Raw genomic sequence first — 24,613 nt, forward strand, 5'->3', positions numbered from 1 at the left:
GGTTGTAATCTTGTATTTTCCCACATAATTTTGTTATTTTTGAGTCTCATTGAATTATTTATGCACCATTGAATCATGAATTGTTATAGACATATATTTCTAGCTAGGCAGATAAGAGAACAGGGCTCAAATCCTGCGTATCTAAAACTTAGAATCTGTCAAAATAAATTGTTCAGTCTTCTTATAGTAGCATAAAACTATTTGTCTTTGGGTTAAGAAAACAGAAATCGCGATTCAGTTGTTACATCCAATATTTCTAACCTGGACCAAACTTTTACCCCTAAAGTCTATCTTTAAAAATACAATCCATAATAAATCGCATCGGGTGGGAAAGTGTATAATTATAAAAAAATATTTAAATCGTGAACACAAAAAAGACACATGTTAGTGATTGCGTGCTTTCAATAATTGGTATAATAATATAAAACAAAGTCGTGAATTCAATTAAATCCAGTGTGGGCTCAGTCCGGGCTTATGACTGGTATCGAAATTGCTGAAAAAAAAACAAATTTTCGATCAGTCAATAATTTTCTTCCATATAATTAAATTATGCTGCAATGTAATTACATCATCATTCCCCTTATGACTCTGTGGCCTGGTAAATCACAAGGAATATTTTTTGTAGTTTTCTTTTGATTCTGAATATATGACAATTAGTAATAAAAACTACAAAAGGAGGCACGATAGAAAAAATAACCTAGAGACAACATGAAGGAGGAAATAAAGAAAGCAAGAAGGAAAAAAGACATTAGTTGAAGCCTGGAGAATCTAACAATTTTTTTTAGCTGCAAAGTGACACACACGATCTGATCAGTATTTATTCTTATTTATTAGACTACTAGTATTTGTCAAGTAGTGATTTATTCAAAGATCTATGGCGAAACTGAGCAATAACATGAAAAAAAAATAATTGTGGAATGGAACTTAAGGTCAGCGAAGACCGGAAAATATAATTTCATCGTGAATACTTCGCCTGTATAAGCAATAAGGCGATCTTGAGTTTAAACGCGAAAGACTAGCATAAATCAAGATAAAGATCCCAAAAAAATTACAGATCATGGAAGTTTTATAAGGTAGCGTCTTATTCAAAGATGTAGAGTCGTGACATCCATCGTGGGGCGGAGGCCACACACCAGTGGAGCATCGCAACATTTTGGTGGGTCAAAGGCAGGACGTGCACCCTTCGGCTTATTATACTTTAGAGGCTTAATTAAAAAAAAAAAATTTCATGTGAGTGATGACACATTTAAATGCATTTAAAGAACAAAAAAGATACATGACAGAATTGTAATGAGGTTATATATTGTTTAAAGGTCTTGTATTCCGACAATATTTTCATTAGTTGCCTACAGGGCGGCCCACAAAAAGATATCAAGTTAATGGCCGTTTAAACTTCCTTAATGTGAATAAACGTCATAACAAAACTTAGTGATCAAGAAGGGGCCTTAGGATTTTAGAAATGCATAGTTGGGGCATGGCCCAAAACTAGTTGAGAACCACTGGCCAAGAGCTAAATGGACCTACAATAAACAAAAAACGATAAAAACACCTAAGAAAGGGGTCTTTGGGCAAGAGAAGACTGGAGAATAAAACTATATCGCGAGTATTTTGCCAGTAAGAGCATTTAGGTAGCCTCAGGTCAAAACGAAAGAGATAAGTATAAAGTGAAATAAAGAAAAAAGAACTAAAGTAAAATAAAGAGCTTATAAAATAACTAAAAATCTTATACATCAGGGAATTGAAAAAAAGAAAACTTTGGAACAGGAAGAATGTAAGAAACATATTACAGGGACTGACTTTTAAAATTAAAGCAGAATGGAAATGCAGTCTAAAACTAAAATTAAAAATAAATTTATTTATGTTGAATTCAGAATGTAGCTCGAATATAAATAAATACTGAATTTATTTCAAGATAGCAGAAGTTAAGTAACAAAAAGTGTTGTTTTATATATGTATGACTTATAAGAAGTACCGAAAAAGTACAAAATTCTGTGGGTAATAGAAAAAAAAATACAAGACAAAAACATAAGCTCCCAATTACATCGACAGAAAGATAAAACTAATAATTATCCGAACAGAGGAAACAAAACGAAGGCTCATTCGAACGAAGTACGAACGAGGCCAATCTTTCATCAGAGGATCCGCAGTATCGTGAAGTTTCAAAGTGGCGTCCCTAACGAAAAACCGATTTACAATTTTAGGGATTTTTTATAGGAGAGAAAAAAAAATATCTAAGATATCTATGCACACATTAATTTTTTTTCGTTTTTTCTGCAGGAAAGAATAAAAATGGTGTTAATTTAGTTCATCGATAAGGAACAAAATTTAGCAAAGACCCAGTCGACTGTTAACTTGTTAACTGAAACTTTATAAAATTAGCAATTAGGACTAGATTTGACAGTTTATCTATTAAAAAATAGAAAAAATGAAAAAAAAATTAAGGAACTTTAGATCTTCGTTGTCCCCCATCGTCTTTCCCATCATTTCCCATTATTTCTATATTTAGGCCTATGTGTTCTTGGGATGAAAGCACATATTTTTGTGGGGAGGGGGTAGTTTTGACGGGGAAAATTTTCCGTTGGGGGGAGTACCTGGGGGTGAGATTTCCAGAGACTTTACATGGTGGGAATTCGCCAGAATCCCTATACGAATTTCTCTTGCTTTTTTCTTTGGTGACTCAATTTTACATCTGGATCTGGAGATGTATTGAGGTAAATTTTCAGCTTGTTTACAATTGTCTAGGGATATTTTGATGGGGGAGGTATTTTCCAGGTGAAAAAATTCTTCATTGGTCATTTTTGCGTTGGAAAAACTTTCCATTGGGGAGGATTTCAGGCAGGATTTTAAGAACTCTCAGACATTAAATAAAAAAAGAACTGTTTTTTAATGAAAGTAGGCTTTTCCAGACAGCATTTCCTGCAGAAAATTTTCCGGAAGGGGAGGGGGAGAATTTTCGCGACAATTAAATTTCCGGAGGGATTTTTTACGGGGAACTTTCAATGGAGGAATTTGTCGTGGGGAAAATTTCCCAAGAAAGTTGGAAGTGGATGTACCATCGTATTTGAAAAACGATCAGAAATAAAAAATAATCAAGTAAAATTACGGAGCAATATTAAAACTAAAAACGAACAGAAATTATTCCGCTTAGAGGGGAGCTGCACCCTCCTAAATACCTAGCACTTAAAAAAAAACTTCTTGTTCTAATTAAACAGCCCTTGTGTTTTAGGGGTCATTTTTTAAGAACTGGCACAAAGGATTCCCTTGAAAGCTCATTTATTTGGGCTTGAAATTGTACTTCTAAAGTACCCATAGAAGCTTACAATAGATATGAGGCCTTGCTACGTTTTGTTGATTCTAGAAAACATATGAAGCATGATGCCTAAAGTCAGAATAGGTCGGAGTTTGTTTTCATGCTAAGGTTTCTGTTGTTTTTCCCGTTGTCCCCTGTACAGTTTTGTGTTGCGCAACACATCTATTGCATACCATATAGAACTGACACCTAAAGTCAGAATTGGTCAGAGTTTGCTTTCAACCTAAGGTTTCTGGTGTTCTTCCCTTTGTCCCGTATACAGTTATGTGTTGGACTCCACATGTGTTACACAATGTATGAAAACTGATGCCTAAAGTCAAAATATTTTGGAGTTTTTTTTTTCATCCTAAGGTGCCTGGTGTTCTTCCCGTTGTCCCGTATATGGTCTTGGGTTGCACAACACATGTTTCGCATACCATATGAAAACCGACACCTAAAGTCTGAATAGTTTGGGATTTGCTTTCATCCTTAGGTGCCTGGTGTTCTCCCCTTTATCCCCTATACAATTATGTGTTGCACAAAACATGAAACCCGCGACCTAAAGTTAGAACAGTTCGGAGTTTGTTTTTATCTAAAGGTTTCTGGTGACTGTATTGTCCGGTATACAGTCATGTATTGTACTATACATAAAACCCGACACCTAAAGTCGGAATAGTTCGGAGTTTGTTTTCACCCTAAGGGTTCGGGTCTTCTTCTCACTGTCCCGTATATAGTTCGTATATAGTTATGCGCTACACAATGCAGGAAACCGGACACCTAAAGTCAAAATAGTTCGGAGTTCGTTTTCACCCTAATGCTTCTGGTGTTCTTCACGTTGTCCCGTATGCAGTTAGTTCAATTTTGAAACAGGACACCAAACAAATTATATGAAACACAAATGGAACGACGATACCACATAATCAACTTTGAAACCATCGGATTAGTTCAATTTACTGTGGTAAAATCAAGCAAACATCTCTAAGCATAAGACAAACTGTCTAATGATAAACGACTAGAGGTGATCCTACTATTAAGAACTTTTCATCATAAGAGACAGAAATTTTTAAAATGAGACATATAGGCTGCCTAATCTGGGAATAGAAAACAAAATAGAAGTGATACGGTTTTCTTTCGAATTTAAGTTTAAATTGATCAAATCACCATTTTTTCACTTTAGGCTGTGATCTTGCTCGACCAAACATAAAAAATTATTTTAGATTGGTTAATTATTCTGTTCTTTCAAATGAAAACGGAGCTATTTGGTTCTTAAAGCGCGAACGATCAGGGGAATAAAAGATTAGCAATGTTAAAAATTTCCAAATTAAAAAAAAAAGAAGAAAATATTAAAAATTTCATTACTCACTCTTGGGTTTTGATCCAAAATCTTCTGAATTCTATCAAAATGGAAAAATAGAATGCTATCAACTATGTATAAATCTCCCTCGTCTCCCAGGGAATATGGGCCAGAAGTGATATCGCCCATTGCGTTCAAACCTCCACCTAAATAGAGAAGAAAATGAACAAAAAACTTAAAAAACAGGCTTATGATTGACACAAAATTTATTACTTTGACAAGTGTAAACAGTTTAATTAAAAAATATTTCATTAACTTAATAACTTCTTTTACTGTTAACCATTAGAAAAAGGCAGCAAAGGTAATGCTTCTATTTAAAGACTTGACCACGGTATTTTGGGTCTTACCATAAGAAGGTGCTATTCATTGCCACGTTTATGCATATATCTATTTAAATTTTTGGCGAATCTACAGGAAAAATTTTGTAAACTTTGGGCGAAGAAATAAATTTTCAAATGAGTATAAATCCATTTATTAAGACAGTGAAAGAAACAGGTGCGAAAGTCCAAATATTTTGATCACATATACAGCTATCATCATCAGTAGAATTACTAAAATAATATAATTGAAACTAGTATATTTATACATATATAACATAAATAACTTTTCGGGTCATTCAAGGATGATGAACCCCAGATTATTCACTAGATTATTTTCGGAGAGAGTTCAATGAAAAGTTTATTCAAAGTCTTGATGTAAGTTCACTATTTGGTCTTGCCCAAAAGTAAAACAAATTTTCAATGAAGGTGGCAAAGCCTTCCGTGTCTTCTAATTGCAAACGAAACTTTGAGTTTTATACTTGTTCATGTGGTTGGTCTCATTTCCCCATATATACTACGTATTTTCGACGTAACACCTTAAATTAGGTAGCCTTTTCATAGACCACACTGCGGTTTTACTATTTATCCCCATTTGAAGATTTATTTATATAGAACGGCAATTCAGTCTAAGAAAAAAGATACCTATTTCAAGGTGTTGCGTCGGAAATAAACTTTTGGGCGAAAATCTCTTCATGGGAGTATATTTTAGAGTAACCACATTTACTGACATAACTTGACAATACGGCATTGACAATGACAATGACAATGGCAGCAAAAAGGGTTTGGTTTGAACCTGTTAATAGCCTTAATGAACAATTTGAACCTCAAAAACAAGTTATTGTTCTAACAAAAGTTTTTAGAGCCTTACTAAAGTCATTTTAGGTCTCAGTTGATAAGGGAACTTTAAGTATTTAGATTTATTTTATGAAGTATATTTGATTTTTTCTGCAAGGACTACTTGGAAATGCTTGTTGATGAGTAAAAATGGTGGAATAGTGAGCTTTATCTGCTTTTCATTGACTTCGAAGAGGCGTATGACACAGTTGATCGACTTTGTTTATAGAAAGTCCTCAGTTAATATAGAGAGGAGTGTCAGAAAATCCTGTGAGCATGATTATAGCTCTACATGGGGAGACTGAGTGCTGCGCCAACCAGGTTTTTTTTTCCAAGCTAATATCTGGTGTGTACCAGGGATGTGAACTTTTCCTGTTCCTTTTCGTGATTGTTATAGATTGAGGCACGATTCGTGATAAGGCGTGGAAGGATGCAGTAAGCAACATTCTGACTCCAACTTGAAGGCCAACACGTAGGCTTGATAGAAAGCTCTAAACGGAGGTTGCCGCAGCCACTTGAAACGATCATTGAAAACTAATAAAACGCCAATCTGCTGAAACTGAACAAGTGAAGAGTATGTCCATCTTAGCTTCACCGCTTGTTCTGTATTGCCATAATTATGATCTATAGCAGCTAATGGAGTTGAATTGTCTGAGTAGTTTGAGGGATTGTGATGGCAAAATAGTGACCGAGATTACTAAAATAGTGACTATCCAGAATTGGACAGTCAACCAGAGCCTTCAATAGATTAAAGCCCTTCGAGAGAAGCAACAAATATTCCATACTAGTGCAGTTATATCCCTTTAAAGCAGCGTAGAGTACATAGTCTTATATAAGAGGACTCTCTCATTCGAAAATGTGTGCCTGAGGAAAATTCTACATTTAAACAATTTTTGAAATTCTAATACAATGGATCAGACTATTATCACTGCTGCACTAAAAACAGAAGAAGTGGACATATTTGGGACACGTCCTCCATGTGAAGCAAAAATGTGTTCTTCGGACAACCTAACGATTAGGTGTAAAATTGTCGAAGAAGATTACTACCAAAAAAAATCCGTACGGGGAACTTACGACCAAGGACTAAGGACGGATGAGACCACATTGGCACCTCACAGGGAAGACGTCACAGTTATAGTGCCGATTTGAGATAAGTGACAGACTTCGTCAACGCCCTGTGCGCCACCGACCTCCTCGGAATTGAGGCAGGGATATTATTAGATTGATTTGGTAGAAATCAAAAGCTTATTAAGAACTAAGAATAGTAGTTTAAATCTATTTCGAGGTAAGTTTTACGCTCAAGAGCTTAACAGCGACGCTATTTCAAGATTGCCACGAGCTGTTTGCCACCGACCTCCTTGGAATTGAGGCAGAGATATCATTAGATTGATTCGATAGAAATCAAAAGCTTATTAAGAACTAAGAATAATAGTTTAAATCTATTTCGAGGTAAGTTTTACGCTCAAGAGCTTAACAGCGACGCTATTTCAAGATTGCCACGAGCTGTTTGCCACCGACCTCCTTGGAATTGAGGCAGAGATATCATTAGATTGATTCGATAGAAATCAAAAACTTATTAAGAACTAAGAATAATAGTTTAAATCTATTTCGAGGTACGTTTTACGCTCAAGAACTTAACAGCGACGCCATTTCGATATTGCCACGAGCTATGCGCCACCAACCTCCTTGGAATTGAGGAAGAGATATCATTAGATTCATTTGATAGAAATCGAAAGCTAATTAAGAACTAAGAATAATAGTTTAAATCTATTTCGAGGTAAGTTTTACGCTCAAGAGCTTAACAGCGAAGCTATTTCGAGATTGCCACGAGCTGTTCGCCACAGACCTCCTTGGAATTGAGGCAGGGATATTATTAGATTGATTTGATAGAAATCAAAAGCTTATTAAGTACTAAGAATAATAGTTTAAATCTATTTCGAGGTAAGTTTTACGCTCAAGAACTTAACAGCGACGCTATTTCGAGATTGCCACGAGCTGTTTGCCACCGACCTCCTTGGAATTGAGGAAGAGATATCATTAGATTCATTTGATAGAAATCGAAAGCTAATTAAGAACTAAGAATAATAGTTTAAATCTATTTCGAGGTAAGTTTTACGCTCAAGAGCTTAACGGCGAAGCTATTTCGAGATTACTACGAGCTGTGCGCCACAGACCTCCTTGGAATTGAGGCAGGGATATTATTAGATTGATTTGATAGAAATCAAAAGCTTATTAAGAACTAAGAATAATAGTTTAAATCTATTTCGAGGTAAGTTTTACGCTCAAGAGCTTAACAGCGACACTATTTCAAGATTGCCACGAGCTGTTTGCCACCGACCTCCTTGGAATTGAGGCAGAGATATCATTAGATTGATTCGATAGAAATCAAAAGCTAATTAAGAACTAAGAATAATAGTTTAAATCTATTTCGAGGTAAGTTTTACGCTCAAGAACTTAACAGCGACGCTATTTCGAGATTGCCACGAGCTGTGCGCCACAGACCTCCTTGGAATTGAGGAAGAGATATCATTAGATTCATTTGATAGAAATCGAAAGCTAATTAAGAACTAAGAATAATATTTTAAATTTATTTCGAGGTAAGTTTTACGCTCAAGAGCTTAACAGCGAAGCTATTTCGAGATTCCCACGAGCTGTGCGCCACAGACCTCCTTGGAATTGAGGAAGAGATATCATTAGATTCATTTGATAGAAATCGAAAGCTAATTAAGAACTAAGAATAATAGTTTAAATCTATTTCGAGGTAAGTTTTACGCTCAAGAACTTAACAGCAACGCCATTTCGAGATTGCCACGAGCTGTGCGCCACCGACCTCCTTGGAATTGAGGAAGAGATATCATTAGATTCATTTGATAGAAATCGAAAGCTTATTAAGAACTAAGAATAATAGTTTAAATCTATTTCGAGGTAAGTTTTACGCTCAAGAACTTAACAGCGACGCTATTTCAAGATTGCCACGAGCTGTGCGCCACCAACCTCATTGGAATTGAGGAAGAGTTATCATTAGATTCATTTGATAGAAATCGAAAGCTAATTAAGAACTAAGAATAATAGTTTAAATTTATTTCGAGGTAAGTTTTACGCTCAAGAGCTTAACAGCGAAGCTATTTCAAGACTCCCACGAGCTGTGCGCAACAGACCTCCTTGGAATTCAGGCAGGGATATTATTAGATTGATTTGATAGAAATCAAAAGCTTATTAAGAACTAAGAATAATAGTTTAAATCTATTTCGAGGTAAGTTTTACGCTCAAGAACTTAACAGCGAAGCTATTTCGAGATTCCCACGAGCTGTGCGCCACAGACCTCCTTGGAATTGAGGAAGAGATATCATTAGATTCATTTGATAGAAATCGAAAGCTAATTAAGAACTAAGAATAATAGTTTAAATTTATTTCGAGGTAAGTTTTACGCTCAAGAGCTTAACAGCAAAGCTATTTCAAGATTCCCACGAGCTGTGCGCCACAGACCTCCTTGGAATTGAGGCAGGGATATTATTAGATTGATTTGATAGAAATCAAAAGCTTATTAAGAACTAAGAATAATAGTTTAAATCTATTTCGAGGTAAGTTTTACGCTCAAGAACTTAACAGCGACGCTATTTCAAGATTGCCACGAGCTGTGCGCCACCGACCTCCTTGGAATTGAGGAAGAGATATAATTAGATTCATTTGATAGAAATCGAAAGCTAATTAAGAACTAAGAATAATAGTTTAAATTTATTTCGAGGTAAGTTTTACGCTCAAGAGCTTAACAGCGAAGCTATTTCGAGATTCCCACGAGCTGTGCGCCACAGACCTCCTTGGAATTGAGGAAGAGATATCATTAGATTCATTTGATAGAAATCGAAAGCTAATTAAGAACTAAGAATAATAGTTTAAATTTATTTCGAGGTAAGTTTTACGCTCAAGAGCTTAACAGCGAAGCTATTTCGAGATTCCCACGAGCTGTGCGCCACAGACCTCCTTGGAATTGAGGTAGGGATATTATTAGATTGATTTGATAGAAATCAAAAGCTTATTAAGAACTAAGAATAACAGTTTAAATCTATTTCGAGGTAAGTTTTACGCTCAAGAACTTAACAGCGACGCTATTTCGAGATTGCCACGAGCTGTGCGCCACCGACCTCCTTGGAATTGAGGAAGAAATATCATTAGATTCATTTGATAGAAATCGAAAGCTAATTAAGAACTAAGAATAATAGTTTAAATCTATTTCGAGGTAAGTTTTACGCTCAAGAACTTAACAGCGACACCATTTCGAGATTGCCACGAGCTGTGCGCCACCGACCCCCTTGGAATTGAGGAAGAGATATCATTAGATTCATTTGATAGAAATCGAAAGCTAATTAAGAACTAAGAATAATAGTTTAAATCTATTTCGAGGTAAGTTTTACGCTCAAGAGCTTAACAGCGAAGCTATTTCGAGATTGCCACGAGCTGTGCGCCACAGACCTCCTTGGAATTGAGGCAGGGATATTATTAGATTGATTTGATAGAAATCAAAAGCTTATTAAGAACTAAGAATAATAGTTTAAATCTATTTCGAGGTAAGTTTTACACTCAAGAACTTAACAGCGACGCCATTTCGAGATTGCCACGAGTTTAAGAGATATATATATATTTATATACTAGCTGTTGTGGTGGCGCTTCGCGCCACCTCAACATCTAGTTGGTCCTAAGCCCCCCCGCAAGCGTAAGTCGTTACGTGCCGTATTAGTTACGCGCCATTGTATTAGTGTCCCTGTGTCCCACCTGTGAATATAGATAGATATATATATGTGTTTTTAACTAACGCGCCACCCCAACACTTAGTTGGGGGGGGCGCTTCGCCCCCCCCCCAAATCCCCCCCGCGCGCGTAAGTCGTTACACGCCATATTAATTACGCGCCATTGTAATTGTGTCCCTGTGTCCCACCTGTGAATATAGATATATGCACATATATATATATATATATATATATATATATATATATATATATATATATATATATATATATATATATATATATATATATATACATATATATATATATATATATATATATATATATATATATATATATATATATATATATATATATATATATATATATATATATATATATATATATATAAAATAAGTTGACTGTGTGTGTGTGTGTCGACTGATGAAATTACACACCGGGACATCGGGACAGAAATGACGACAGGACACCGAGACATTCTATCTATCTATATATATAAAAATAAGTTGTCTGTCTGTGTGTCTGTCTGTGGATCAGATGACGTCATGTTTCTGTGTCAGCTGACGTCATGAAGTTAGTTGTCGTCATTTTTGCTATGACGGTGACGTCATTAAAGATATTTAAGACATATATGTTCACTTAGAAATCTATTAATGTTTAAGTTTAAAATGACTGATGAACTTACAATGGCTAAAGCCGATGAAGATGCTCAAAGAGTCTATGCCAAAAAACTTGCTGCTGATAGAGAAAGTCAAAAAAGAAAGCGTGCCGAGGAATCAAAAGAACAGCAAGGAAACAGGCTTGAGGCTAAAGAACGCAAAACCGCGCAGTTAGATGAAGATCCACCTGGACAGCGAGAGTCAAAACATATCAAAACTGAAAATGATAGCGATGATGATTGGGTTTGGGATTTTGACTCGGATAAGGTCATCAATGCCTACCAGATTTTAGTTAAAAAAACAAAGGTTCGGCGATATGTATTTCATAGTGAAGCTGAAAAATAAAGAAGAAAAAGAAAACTGAAAAAAGAAAAAATGTAAAAAACTAAAAAATACTAAAAAGAAAAAACACTCAAAGAGAAATTACAGACCGGGACACAAATGACGACCGGGACAGAGGGAATATAAATAACGACCGGGACACTCAAAGAGAAATTACAGACTGGGATACCGGGACACAAATGACGGCCGGGACACAGGGAATATAGATGACGACCAGGACACAGGTATTTAAGAATATCGTTCAAAGACAAATTTTTAATTGTAAAAAGACAGTTGAAAGAGAAATTTCTAATTGTAAAATGACTGAAGAACCTACAATGGCAACGGTACCACCATCGAAGTAGATAACCAGTGGGTTGTTCCATATTCCCCATTAGTGCGAAACGTCAACCCCAAGTCAAATTCGTGCATTGTTTGGCATCATTTTAACAACTTGCTCTCCATCAGCTCCTACAGAGTTATGGGAAAAATATAAGTCAAAAATGTCCGAAGATATACTCCATCGAAAACAGTTAGAGACGTCAGATATGACTTTTTATTTTACATCAGAAATTTATAACTACACTTTAGTTATTATAGAAGATTTGTGCGTACGTATGGCAAACAAACCTCTTCAGGATTTGGGAATAAAGGCGTGTCGAGGAACTACTAGAGCAACGCGAAACCAGACTTGCTTCTGAAAGAAAAAGTAAAAAAAGAAGGCGTGCCGAGGAATCACAAGAACAGCAAGAAAACAAGCTTGCGGCTGATAGAGAAAGCAAGAAAAGAAAGTGTGCCAAGGAATCACAAGAGCAACCTGAAAATTATCGCCTGGCATTCAGCCCAGTCGATGATTATAGTAGATGTGTTCAAATCGGGACTATGTCTAAAATTTGTCCCTATTGCAAGGCCTTGAAATTCAATGGTGAAACAATGGGAGTGTATTGCGCCTCAGGTAAAGTTAAACTTCCTCTATTGGCTGCACCACCAGAGCCATTGAAAACTTTGCTTACTGGAACTACGTCAGAATCTAAGCGTTTTTTATCACAGATCAGAAAATATAACTCATGTTTCCAAATGACGTCGTTTGGTGCACAAATCGAAAATCCAGATTAATTTATGCCTACTTTCAAAGTAAAAGGGCAAATTTATCATAAAGCAGGGTCCCATCTGCCATTCTCAGGCGAGAATCATAAATTTTTACAATTGTGCTTCATCAGTGATACAAATTCTGAATTGAATGCACGTTGCGAAATTTCTCCCAACGTTGAAAGGACAATCGTTTCCCAATTGCAACATCTTTTCCACGAAAATAATATTTTAGTGCGTCTGTTCAAAACAGCCATCAATTTGATGCCTACTGATACGCATAAAATTGTTATTTCTGCTCACAAAACGCCTCCTGGCCAACATGTGCGTAGATACAATGCTCCAACTATCGACGAAGTGGCAATCGTTATGGTCGGTGATCAGTTTTTACCTCGAGATATTATTCTTCATAAGCGAAACGCTCAGTTGGTAAGAATTGCTGAAACTCATCGATGCTACGATGCCCTACAATATCCTATCATTTTTTGGGATTGAGCCGACGGCTATCACTTTAATATTAAATTGATGAATCCAGCCACTAACAAAGAAATGAATAAGAAATGCAGTGCAATGCATTATTATTCCTATAGACTAATGATTCGGCAGGATGAAGAGAATTATATTTTAAAATTCCGTCAATTGTTTCACCAATATGTCGTTGATATGTATGCGAAAATTGAATCAGAACGTTTGCTATATATCCGCCTGAATCAGACCAAGCTCCGCTCTGAACAAAACATTCATTTGCGAGATGCAGTTGTAAATGACGGTAATACCACAAACGTTGGAAGATTAACGATTTTACCTTTGTCATATACTGGCAGTCCCCGTCATTTGCATGAATATGCTCAAGATGCTATTGCGTATGTTCGTCTCTATGGTCGTCCAGATTTATTTATTACATTTACATGTAATCAATCTTGGGACGAGATACAGCAGATTTTACTTCAAGAACAATCGGCGGTTCATAGACATGACATTACGACCCGTGTCTTCCGGCAAAAGTTGAAATCACTGATAAACTACATAGTAAAACTTGAAGTGTTTGGGTCAGTGCGATAGTGGATGTACTCAGTGGAATGGTAAAAACGAGGTTTGCCACACGCACATATACTAATCTGGCTACATAATAAAATTACGTCTAACGAAATTGATGATGTGATTTCCGCTGAAATACCTGATGAAAATGTCGATAAGGGGTTATATGATGTTGTTGTAAAAAATAATACATGGACCTTGCGGTGCATTGAAGAAAATTCACCATGCATGGCCAAAGGAAGGTGCACAAAGCAATATCCTCGACTTTTAGTATCCAGCACAATTACTGGCAATGATGGTTACCCACAATATAGAAGAAAATCTACTGAAGATGGTGGTAAAACAGCAATAATAAAGAAGCATAACGGTACCACCATCGAAGTAGATAACCAGTGGGTTGTTCCATATTCCCCATTATTATCAAAAACATTTAATGCACATATAAACGTTGAATACTGTAACTCCGTAAAGCCAATCAAATACATATGTAAATACGTCAACAAAGGCGGTAAAATAAAAGATATCGACGAAATTGTACAATATCAGGCTGGAAGATACATAAGCAGTAATGAAGCTGTTTGGAGAATTCTTTCATTTCCGATGCATGAACTTAGTCCAGCTGTTGTTCACTTAGCGGTACATTTACAGAATAGTCAACGTGTTTATTTTTCGGAATCCAACGTGCAACAAAGAGCCCTGAATCCACCGGATACAAAGTTAACTGCTTTCTTTTCGCTATACAAAAATGATTCTTTTGCAAAAAAACTACTGTATACTGAAGCGCCTTCGTATTACACGTGGAATACTAAAAATAAAGTATTTGAACGTCGAAAACAGGGTAAGTCAGTCGACGGCCAATCTACCATCTTCAAAGATACCACGATAGGAAGACTCTACACCGTTCACCCCAATCAACATGAATGCTTCTTTCTACGTCTGCTTTTGGTGAATGTACCCGGTCCGACGTCCTTTGAGTATTTGAGAACTGTAAACGGTACTATACATGACACTTACCGTAGTGCATGCCAAGCTCTGAATTTATTGGAGAATGACCTACACTGGGATAACTGCATCAATGACGCGTGCGAAACGTCAACTCCAAGTCAAATTCGTGCATTGTTTGGCATCATACTAACAACTTGCTCTCCATCAGCTCCTACAGAGTTATAAGAAAAATATAAATCAAAAATGTCCGAAGATATACTCCATCGAAAACGGTTAGAGACGTCAGATATGACTTTTAATTTTACATCAGAAATTTATAACTACGCTTTAGTTATTATAGAAGATTTGTGCGTATGTATGGCAAACAAACCTCTTCAGGATTTGGGAATGCCTTCACCTAATCGTACCGCTGCTGTTTCGACATGTTTAGAATTGGATCGTGAACAAAGTTACAGTACGAATGATCTATTGTCGTATCTACAAAATAACATTTCCAAGTTAACGTCAGAACAAAAAGACATTTATGATATGATAATGCATTGTGTCGATAACAACGTTGGAGAAACTTTCTTTTTGGATGATTCTTCTGGCATCAATTCGATCAAAAAATGATATAGAGTTGGCAATTGCGTCGTCCGGAATAGCCGCAACGTTGCTGCCTGGTGGAAGAACTGCTCATTCCGCTTTGAAATTGCCTCTGAATTTGCATTCTACAGAAACTCTCACGTGCAATATTTCCAAATCATCTGGGATGGGTGAAGTATTGCAGCAATGCAAACTTATCATTTGGGACGAGTGCACAATGGAACACAAAAAATCGCTCTAGGCTCTGGATCAATGTTTGAAAGATTTGCGAGGGAATTCGAAACCCTTTGGCAGCACATTAATATTGCTTGAGGGAGATTTCAGGCAAACATTACCTATAATACCTAGATCAACCCCTGCAGACGAAATGAATGCTTGCCTAAAAAATTCTAATTTATGGGCACACGTAAAAACATTAAAATTAACTACAAATATGCGTGTCCAATTGCAATACGATGACTCTGGTCAAACATTTTCAGATCAATTACTGGCAATTGGAAACGGAAAGCTCCCAGTAGACTCAATTTCAGGACGTATACAAATACCTACTTAATTATGTAATTTAGTGACGTCCAAAAATGAATTGATTGAAAAAGTATTTCCGAATATTCTAAACAATTATAAAAATAATAAATGGCTAAGTGAAAGAGCGATTCTTGCACCCAAAAATATAGACGTCCACGAAATCAACAATATTGTTTTGACCAAGATTCGAGACCAGGCAGTCCTTTACAAGTCAGTCGACACAGTTTTGGAACCAAATGAAGCGGTTAATTATCCATCTAAATTTTTAAATTCCGTGGATATTTCAGGGTTTCCAGCACACGTGCTACAACTAAAATAGGCGTACCAATAATACTGTTAAGAAATATCAACCCACCAAAGCTTTGCAATGGCACGCGACTTGCCGTAAAAAAAAACGATGGAAAACGTAATAGAGGCCACAATCTTGACAGGGCCTTTTGAGGGTGAGGCTGTTCTTATTCCTCGCATTCCCATGATTCCAACGGATCTGCCTTTTCAGTTCAAAAGATTGCAATTCCCAATTCGATCAGCATTTGCAATCACCATCAACAAAGCTCAAGGTCAATCATTAGAAAAATGCGGTATTGATCTTAATACTGATTGTTTTTCCCATGGACAATTGTACGTTGCATGTTCGAGGGTCGGTAAACCTGACAATCTATTTATATGCAGCGACAATTGGACAGCGAAGAGTGTTGTATATTCGCAAGTTTTACGCAGTCAATTTGTACTGTATCTATCTATCTATCTATCTATATAAAAACGAGTTGTGTGTAGGCATGTTTGTTTGTTCGTAAAAAGAGCGTTTGCATAAAAAGACGTCGTTATTAGTTCATAAGGCTTTGTATATGCACAGACAATGGGAAAGCAAAGAATGTTGTATATTCGCAAGTTTTACGTAGTTCAAAACACATATATAAATCTATCTATATTCATAGGTGGTACACAGGGACACAACTACAATGGCGCGTAACTAATATGGCACGTAACAACTTACCCACGCGGGGGGCTTGGGGGAGCACGAAGCGCCCCCACCAACTAGGTGTTGGGGTGACGCGAAGTGCCACCCCAACAGCTAGTAGGGAATATAAATAACGACCGGGACACTCAAAGAGAAAGCTACCGGGACACAAGGAATGTTCGATTAGCAATCACCATCAATAAAGCACCGGGAAACAAATTACGACCGGGACACATAGAATACAAATGACGACCAGGACACTCAAAGAGAAATTACAGACCTGGACACTGGAACACAAATGATGACCGGGACAAAAATGACGACCGGGACACCGGGACACAGGGAATATAAATGACGACCGCGACACTCAAAGAGAAATTACAGACTGGGACACCGGGACACAAATGACGACCGGGACACAGGGAAACAAAGGGGACGCCGGGGGACACAGGGGGATATATAAATGACGACGGGGACACAGGGAATGTTCGATTAGCAATCACCATCAACAAAGCTCAAGGGCAATCATTAGAATAATGAGGTATAGATCTGAATACAAATCCGAATAATAGTTTAAATCTATTTCGAGGTAAGTTTTACGCTCAAGAACTTAACAGCGACGCTATTTCGAGATTGCCACGAGCTGTGCGCCACCGACCTCCTTGGAATTGAGGAAGAGATATTATTAGATTCATTTGATAATCGAACATTCCCTGTGTCCCCGTCGTCATTTATATATCCCCCTGTGTCCCCCTGTGTCCCCGTTGTTTCCCTGTGTCCCGGTGTCCCAGTCTGTAATTTCGCTTTGAGTGTCGCGGTCGTCATTTATATTCCCTGTGTCCCGGTGTCCCGGTCGTCATTTTTGTCCCGGTCGTCATTTGTGTTCCAGTGTCCAGGTCTGTAATTTCTCTTTGAGTGTCCTGGTCGTCATTTATATTCCATGTGTCCCGGTCGTAATTTGTGTCCCGGTGCTTTGTTGATGGTGATTGCTAATCGAACATTCCTTGTGTCCCGGTCGCTTTCTCTTTGAGTGTCCCCGTCGTCATTTATATTCCCTACTAGCTGTTTGGGTGGCGCTTCCCGCCACCCCAGCACCTAGTTGGTGGGGGCGCTTCGCCCCCCCCCCCCAAGCGCCCCGCCCGCGTAAGTCGTTACGCGCCATATTAGTTACGCGCCATTGTAGTTGTGTCCCTGTGTACCACCTATGAATATAGATAGATTTATATATGTGTTTAGATTTAAATAGCGTCGCTGTTAAGCTCTTGAGCGTAAAACTTACCTCGAAATAGATTTAAACTATTATTCTTAGTTCTTAGTAAGCTTTTGATTTCTATCAAATCAATCTAATAATATCCCTGCCTCAATTCCAAGGAGGTCTGTGGCGCACAGCTCGTGGCAATCTCGAAATAGCTTTGCTGTTAAGCTCTTGACCGTAAAACTTACCTCGAAATAGATTTAAACTATTATTCTTAGTTCTTAATTAGCTTTCGATTTCTATCAAATGATTCTAATAATATCTCTTCCTCAATTCCAAGGAGGTCGGTGGCGCACAACTCGTGGCAATCTCGAAATAGCGTCGCTGTTAAGTTCTTGAGCGTAAAACTTACCTCGAAATAGATTTAAACTAATATTCAGATTTGTATTATTTCAAGCTGTTTGCCACCGAGCTCCTTGGAATTGAGGCAGAGATATCATTAGATTGATTCGATAGAATCAATCTGAATACAAATTGTTTTTCCCATGGACAATTCTATGTTGCATGTTCAAGAGTCGGTAAACCTGACAATCTATTTATATGCACAGACAATGGGACAGCCAAGAATGTTCTATATTCGCAAGTTTTACGTAGTTAAATATATGTATATACATATATATATATATATATATATATATATATATATATATATATATATATATATATATATATATATATATATCTACATATATCATGAAATTTAACCCCACTCATCCATACAATCACATAGGTCAAACAGCATAGCCATACACAATCAACCATAAAGAATAATCCATGGACAGGCATTCATGTCGTCAATAAGGATAAGTCGTCATTTACTAAACAATAGAAAAAATAATAAAGACAAATAATTCAGAGGCAACAACCCAACACAAGGGCTCAAAAGGAGAATACACTGGCCTATATAGGGTTTCGCCACTTTAAATTCTCTACCCAGCCAAGTGTTGTGGCTACCACAGAATATCCATGGCATCCCCGTGTCAGGTATCACCCCCAAAATACATGCCTATGAAAGAAAAAAAAACAGCCAATGTAAAACAACCAAGTAACACCAAAATAAGCTTATCCTGTTAACATATCCCTCTTTTTAGCAACAATAGGTAAACTAAATATAATAAATTTTACCAAATCACAAATATTAACACATTGCAAAAACCTGAATGAACTAAACAATTATAGAATTCATCTTTGCCATGTGGCTAATTTAAAAAAAAAAAAAAAAAAAAAAAAAAATCCGCTCAATTAGAAACACAATTCAAAATAAATGGCGCTGCAACAACATTTCTCGAACCTCCGAAATTAGTTGAAAATAGAAATTTGTATTCCTGTTATTTGTTTATTCAATACTATTTTTATACTAAAACTTGTTGTGCTAAAAAAATTTTTGTTTGTATCATTTTACAATAGGAAGCAGGTGCCACGTGACAAAATATATTCAAGGGAGCCGAGCTAAATGGGGCTATAATGAGAGAAAGTTTGAGATGGCTGGGGCACCTTCTACGGATGATGGATGACAGATTACCAAAAATTGTCCTTTTCGGCCAACCATCTAGGGCGAAACGGAAAGCTGGTTGTCCGCGGTTGGGGCGGGATGGTGTTCTAAAAATGACTTAAGGGAAATGAAACTTTCTGGGAGAGTGTAAAGAGGTAGGCTTTGAATAGACTAGGATGGAGGAGGAGCGTGCGAAGCTGTAAGGAGAAAAAAACAGTTTCTTTGATTCTGACTTTTTTGGCTTTTCGAAACATTAGGCAATGATTTCTGAACCCTATTGATTTAGGACAAGGTTTACCTGTAGAGGAATGGGAAAATACACAAGAACCAAAACAGTACCTTCTTTTGCCACTTCAATTTTCCTTCCAGTAACAGTTTCGAAAGTTGATCCAGCAGACAGATCTTTCTGCTGAATAAGCTGCGGAACTATATGATCTATTATCATCTCATCCCTGAAAGAAGGATCTACCATATAAACGTCTTGGGTATCTCTAGGTATCCATTGCCGAATGCCCTGCTTTGTTGGAACAAAAACTGTGTACTTCTTGGTATCTTCTGAGTAGCCTGCAAAGGATAGATATAAAAAAAAACAAGGAGCACAGGCCTGTAGTGCTTATGGATCTGTCGGCTGCCACAAATAAAAAAAGTCAATATCATCTTGACGTAATACCTTAAACAAGGTATCATTTTCCCAGACCACACTGCATTTCTATGACGAACAAATAAACGTTCAAATGGCGACAATTCCATTTATTTAGACAGCAAAAAAAGGCACCAAGTCTAGGTTTTTCGAAATACTGATTACGACTGGATAAATTGAAACGACTGGCTTGAAGAGGAACAAAAGTTTGAAGCGATTGTTAAGGCTTGGATAGACTTGGTTAGACTTGGATCCACCTCTATTATGAATATATTTAAAAGATCGTTTTATCACTGCGATATGATACCCACCCGGCAGAGATCCTAACAGAATATATGTTCTATCCGAATCATGAAGGATGTCACAATTCATATCAGCAGCTAAGATCCAGCTGAGATTCTAAGAACAGAGGTTTTCCAAGAACGATTTGAGTCTAGAACAACATTTGGCAAATGTGGTCAGAGATGCTGCGGTGATCCCAGGGAAGGTATAAATTTACAAGGACAAGGTTTCCCCACTGAATCATTAGAATATTATCGTCAGAATGAAACATAGATGGCATGAACATACCACGGATGAGAATCGCTAGACCACCAGATGGGCAGCCTTTTATTTTACGTGCCTTGCGAGTGAACAAATTACGAAAAAGAGATCGCTCAAGAATAGAAATACTAACCTTCACTAGAAGGTGTTCTTGCAGAAACATAATATCATGAGATACTAGATCGTTAAGCAGGTGGTCTTTATCCTTAATACCCTTCATAAAGTTCGCTTACGTTGGGTGAATCATTTTGAGGTACTACACAAAGTTTTTTTTAGCACTTCATATCTGAGACTACAGGACACATGATCTTTACCACAATTTGCACATTTTGACCAAGCGTTACATGGAATTTCCTCGGTGTTTGCATAGGTGCAGGCAGATCTAGAAAACTTCATTTCGTGGGGCTTTAGAGGGCAACTAGTGAGTAGCAGTTTTACGGTGAAGATAATGCCTTGGGATTTTGTCTGTAAATGTGTACAGGAAAGATTTCATATCCAAGATGAAAATCCAGAAGTAATGGCAGAATCAATGAGCAGCAAAATCAAGGAACTCTAACGGAAACGCATGCGAAAATACAATTTGAACAGCTTTAACAAGCCCGGGGATTACAACCTCAGTGTCTTCACTCGAGGTGCTATTGGGAACACCTTTAATAACACTGAGCACTTTCCGGTCGATAATCTTTCGTCGAATATCGGGTAGGCTTGACGAGGACGCCGCAACTAAGTCATCGAGTTCCTTTCAATTTTTCTTAAATCTCCCTTTTGCTTTCCTACTCCTAGTTAAAACAATTTTTTTTTTCCAAAATTAGTTGTACTAGTTTTTCTTTTTCCTCCCAAAATTGTAAAAAATTACACAAAAACGACTCTTCGGCTATGTAATGGCTAAAAAAAACCTTTATTCACTCTTTTCTTCGTCAAAACGGTTTAAACCACCCCAAGAAATAAGCAAACCCCAGGTTTGTTCCTAATTTTGCATTATTTCAATCTATTGATTCTCGCCAACTTCCTTGAAGCTCAATTTGACATGTGAAAAAAAAATGTATCCGTTGAAAAACCAACCAGGTTAGTTTTGAATTAAGCAGCGAAAAACACCCTTAAATACATGCTATTACACGAAGCAATTAGCATTATCTTGAACTTAAACAAAGTAAAATTTCCTTTTGTTTTATTTCCCTCAAAAAAGTAGGATTTTCTGATTTTTTACTTGATGGATCGCGTGGACGAATCTTGGGGATTTGCTTATTACAAGAGGCAAGCAATATTTATAAGGATTGAGAGTCCTAATATTTGTTTAAAATTTTTAATTAATTTGTCTATAATATTGCATTTATAGAAATCTAAAAAGTAATTTCTAAACATAGAATTTAAAAGAAAAACATGGAAAAAGAAAAGAGAAGAAAGCTTTTCAGCTCCTATGAATCCGTATGAGCTCAATCTCACTTCAAAAAAAAAAAAATACAAAGGCATACAAATAAAACAAAAAAAAAATATAAAAATCCACAAAACACTAAAAAAAAATATCCGGGTAACTCAGGAGTTAAGCGATAAAAGCGACGAAGTACATCCTCAAATGCAAATGCTGACCTGAACTCCTTCTAAAGAAGTAGTTAGTGTTGTCTTATATTCAAGCAATTTTTTGGGGAATATTTGTTTAATTTCCTCATAAAAGTAGGATTTTCTAATATATTTTTGTTTTTGCTTGATGGAAGGCCTAGTTGAATTAATTATTTTCACAAGATGTCAGCAATAACTATAAGCATCAAAACACCTATTAATTATCAAATCCCAGTAATTAATGTGTCACAATAAAGGGATTGTATCTACAGATCTGTAGAAAAGTATTTTGTGAAGGTTCGACAAACAAATTTAATAAAATGGGGAAGGGAAGAAAACTGTTCAAGTGCTATGAACTGTCGTGATGCTCAATTTAGTATTGTGAAAAAACTTTAAGCAGTATAAAAATAATACCTAAGTAATTTGGAGTTAAATAACAAAAACAAAACCCACTCAAAAAGTACCTAGGACAATGAACATAAAAACCTGATTGCCTTAATTAGTTAAGTGAAAATTTGCATAAATTTATCTTTGAAAAAAAAAGAAAATAAGGAATTCATTTTAATCAGGAATTCTTTTTAACCTGGAGTTAAAAATAAAAATAATAAAGCTCAATCATAAAGTACCGAGGACACTGAATATGAAACCCAATTGCCTGAATTGGTTAAATGGAAACGTGCATGAATCTATCTAAAAAAAAAAAAAAAAAAAAAAAAAATCAGAAAATCATTTTTATCAGGAATTCTTTTAACTTGGAGTAAAACAATAAAAATAAAGTACACTTATAATGTACCAAGGACACTGAATATGAAACCCGATAGCCTGAATTGGTTAAGTGGAAACTTGCATGAATCTTTCCATAAAAAAAAAAAAAAAAAAAAAAAAAAATCAGGAATTCATTTTAATCAGGATTCTTTTTGATGAGTAATTCAACAATAAAAATAAAGCCCACTCAGGAAGTACCGAGGTCAGTGAGTATGAAACCTAACTACCTGAATTGGTTAAGTGGAAACTTGCATGAATCTATCTGAAAAAAAAAAAAAATCAAGGATCCATCTTAATCAGGAATTCTTTTTAAATTGGAATAAAACAATAAAAATAAAGCACACTCATAACGCACCAATGACAGTGAACATGTAGTCTAATTGCCTGAATTAATTAAGTGGAAACTTGCGTAAATTTATCTTGAGAAAAAGAACAATCAGGAATTCATTTTATTCAGGAACTTGTTTTAATTTGGAGTTCAACAACAAAAAGTCAGTGAAAATCAGTGAACATGAAAACTGATTGCCTGAATTGACTAAGTGGAAACCTACATTAATTTGCCTTTATAAACCAGGAAAACCAGGAATTCATTTTAATAAAAAAAAGACCTCCAAAAATAGTTATACAGCCCTTGCTAGTAGCTTGCGCTAAATCATAAAGAGGGGGGGGGTTAAGCCGGAAAAATATGGCACCAAACGAATTAAGAAGGCGCGTCTCCCCTTTGAAGGTGTACTTGTCCTTGGGAATCAACTGATTTCTAATTTTGAATTTTTAAGGACAAGAAGTGTCTTTAAATCTAACTAATTTGTTTTGCTTATTTACTTTCATGGAATAACGTGGCAACACTGATGAAACTGTCCTAAAAGCTGACGATTTTCGAAACAACCAGTGGCGTCGTTTTTTTTGGAGGGGGGCGGTCGCAAGGGGGGAAGTCCTTCCCCCTACCCAATAATTTAGAAAAAAATATTATGTAGCCTATGCCCTTTGACTCTCTGGATGGAGACGCCTCTTGCCCCCCCCCCACCCAGTCAAAATGCTGGAGCTACGTCCCTGGAAACAACCAAAAGAAAAGTGGTAGTTCGTGGCAAATGAAAAGTCGTAAAAATGACAGTTTTTAGGTATGAATAGTCCTGAGATGGACTCAGGGGGAAAAAAAGGTTTTTATTTTGATGTCCTTGGTATTGTAAATGCAAATTATTACCTGAACTGCTCCTAAGGAGGCGACTCAGGTTTTTACTCGCCAAAAAATATTCTCGATACAAGCTTATCTCGTCGGTAGCTTGTCGTGACAGAAGAAAGGACCGAATACTTTCAATCAAATCATGGTCTTTTTCTTGTGAGCCGTGCCCTATACCTTCAACATTCTTCAGTGAGCATATTTTGGAATCAGTAAGTGGATTTGATTTTGGGTAGACCGGAAGACCAGTTAATAGGTAAGGCTTCGGAGGGGCGACATGACTTGTAGATGGACTTCCCTCTGGATAGTCTCCTTGGTCGGTAAGTGGATTAGGCTCAGGATTGTCTTCCTGACTTGTAAATGGGTTTGAAGGATTCTCCTGTGAAAAATAAGGGCAAGAATTAGACTAGGGAGCTACACTTCAGAAGCCAAAAAACAGTTATCAGTGCTTTTTAAAAATAAATATTGTGTATTAATAATATTGTGTAAATAAATTGTGTAAAATAAACAAATAAAAAATAA

The 24,613-nt window shown here is 36.5% G+C and overlaps 1 protein-coding gene across 4 annotated transcripts in view; it reads right to left on the reverse strand.

Annotated features, from left to right (window-relative positions):
- Positions 1–321: 321 nt before the first annotated feature.
- Positions 322–24,613, reverse strand: part of LOC136040842 (uncharacterized) — a 291,726-nt gene continuing 267,434 nt past the window's right edge. For all 4 annotated transcript variants that reach the window (XM_065725200.1, XM_065725197.1, XM_065725199.1 and 1 more), the window contains 4 exons: positions 24,116–24,470; positions 19,749–19,973; positions 4,653–4,789; positions 322–493 (listed from right to left, as the gene is read on the reverse strand). In XM_065725200.1, the coding sequence (XP_065581272.1) occupies positions 473–493; positions 4,653–4,789; positions 19,749–19,973; positions 24,116–24,470 (738 nt within the window). In that variant the 3' untranslated portion in view covers positions 322–472. The remainder of the gene's footprint in view (positions 494–4,652; positions 4,790–19,748; positions 19,974–24,115; positions 24,471–24,613) is intronic.

This window comes from Artemia franciscana, chromosome 21 (genome assembly GCF_032884065.1).
Source record: "Artemia franciscana chromosome 21, ASM3288406v1, whole genome shotgun sequence".
In the NCBI taxonomy this organism is placed as follows: Eukaryota; Metazoa; Arthropoda; class Branchiopoda; order Anostraca; family Artemiidae; genus Artemia; species Artemia franciscana.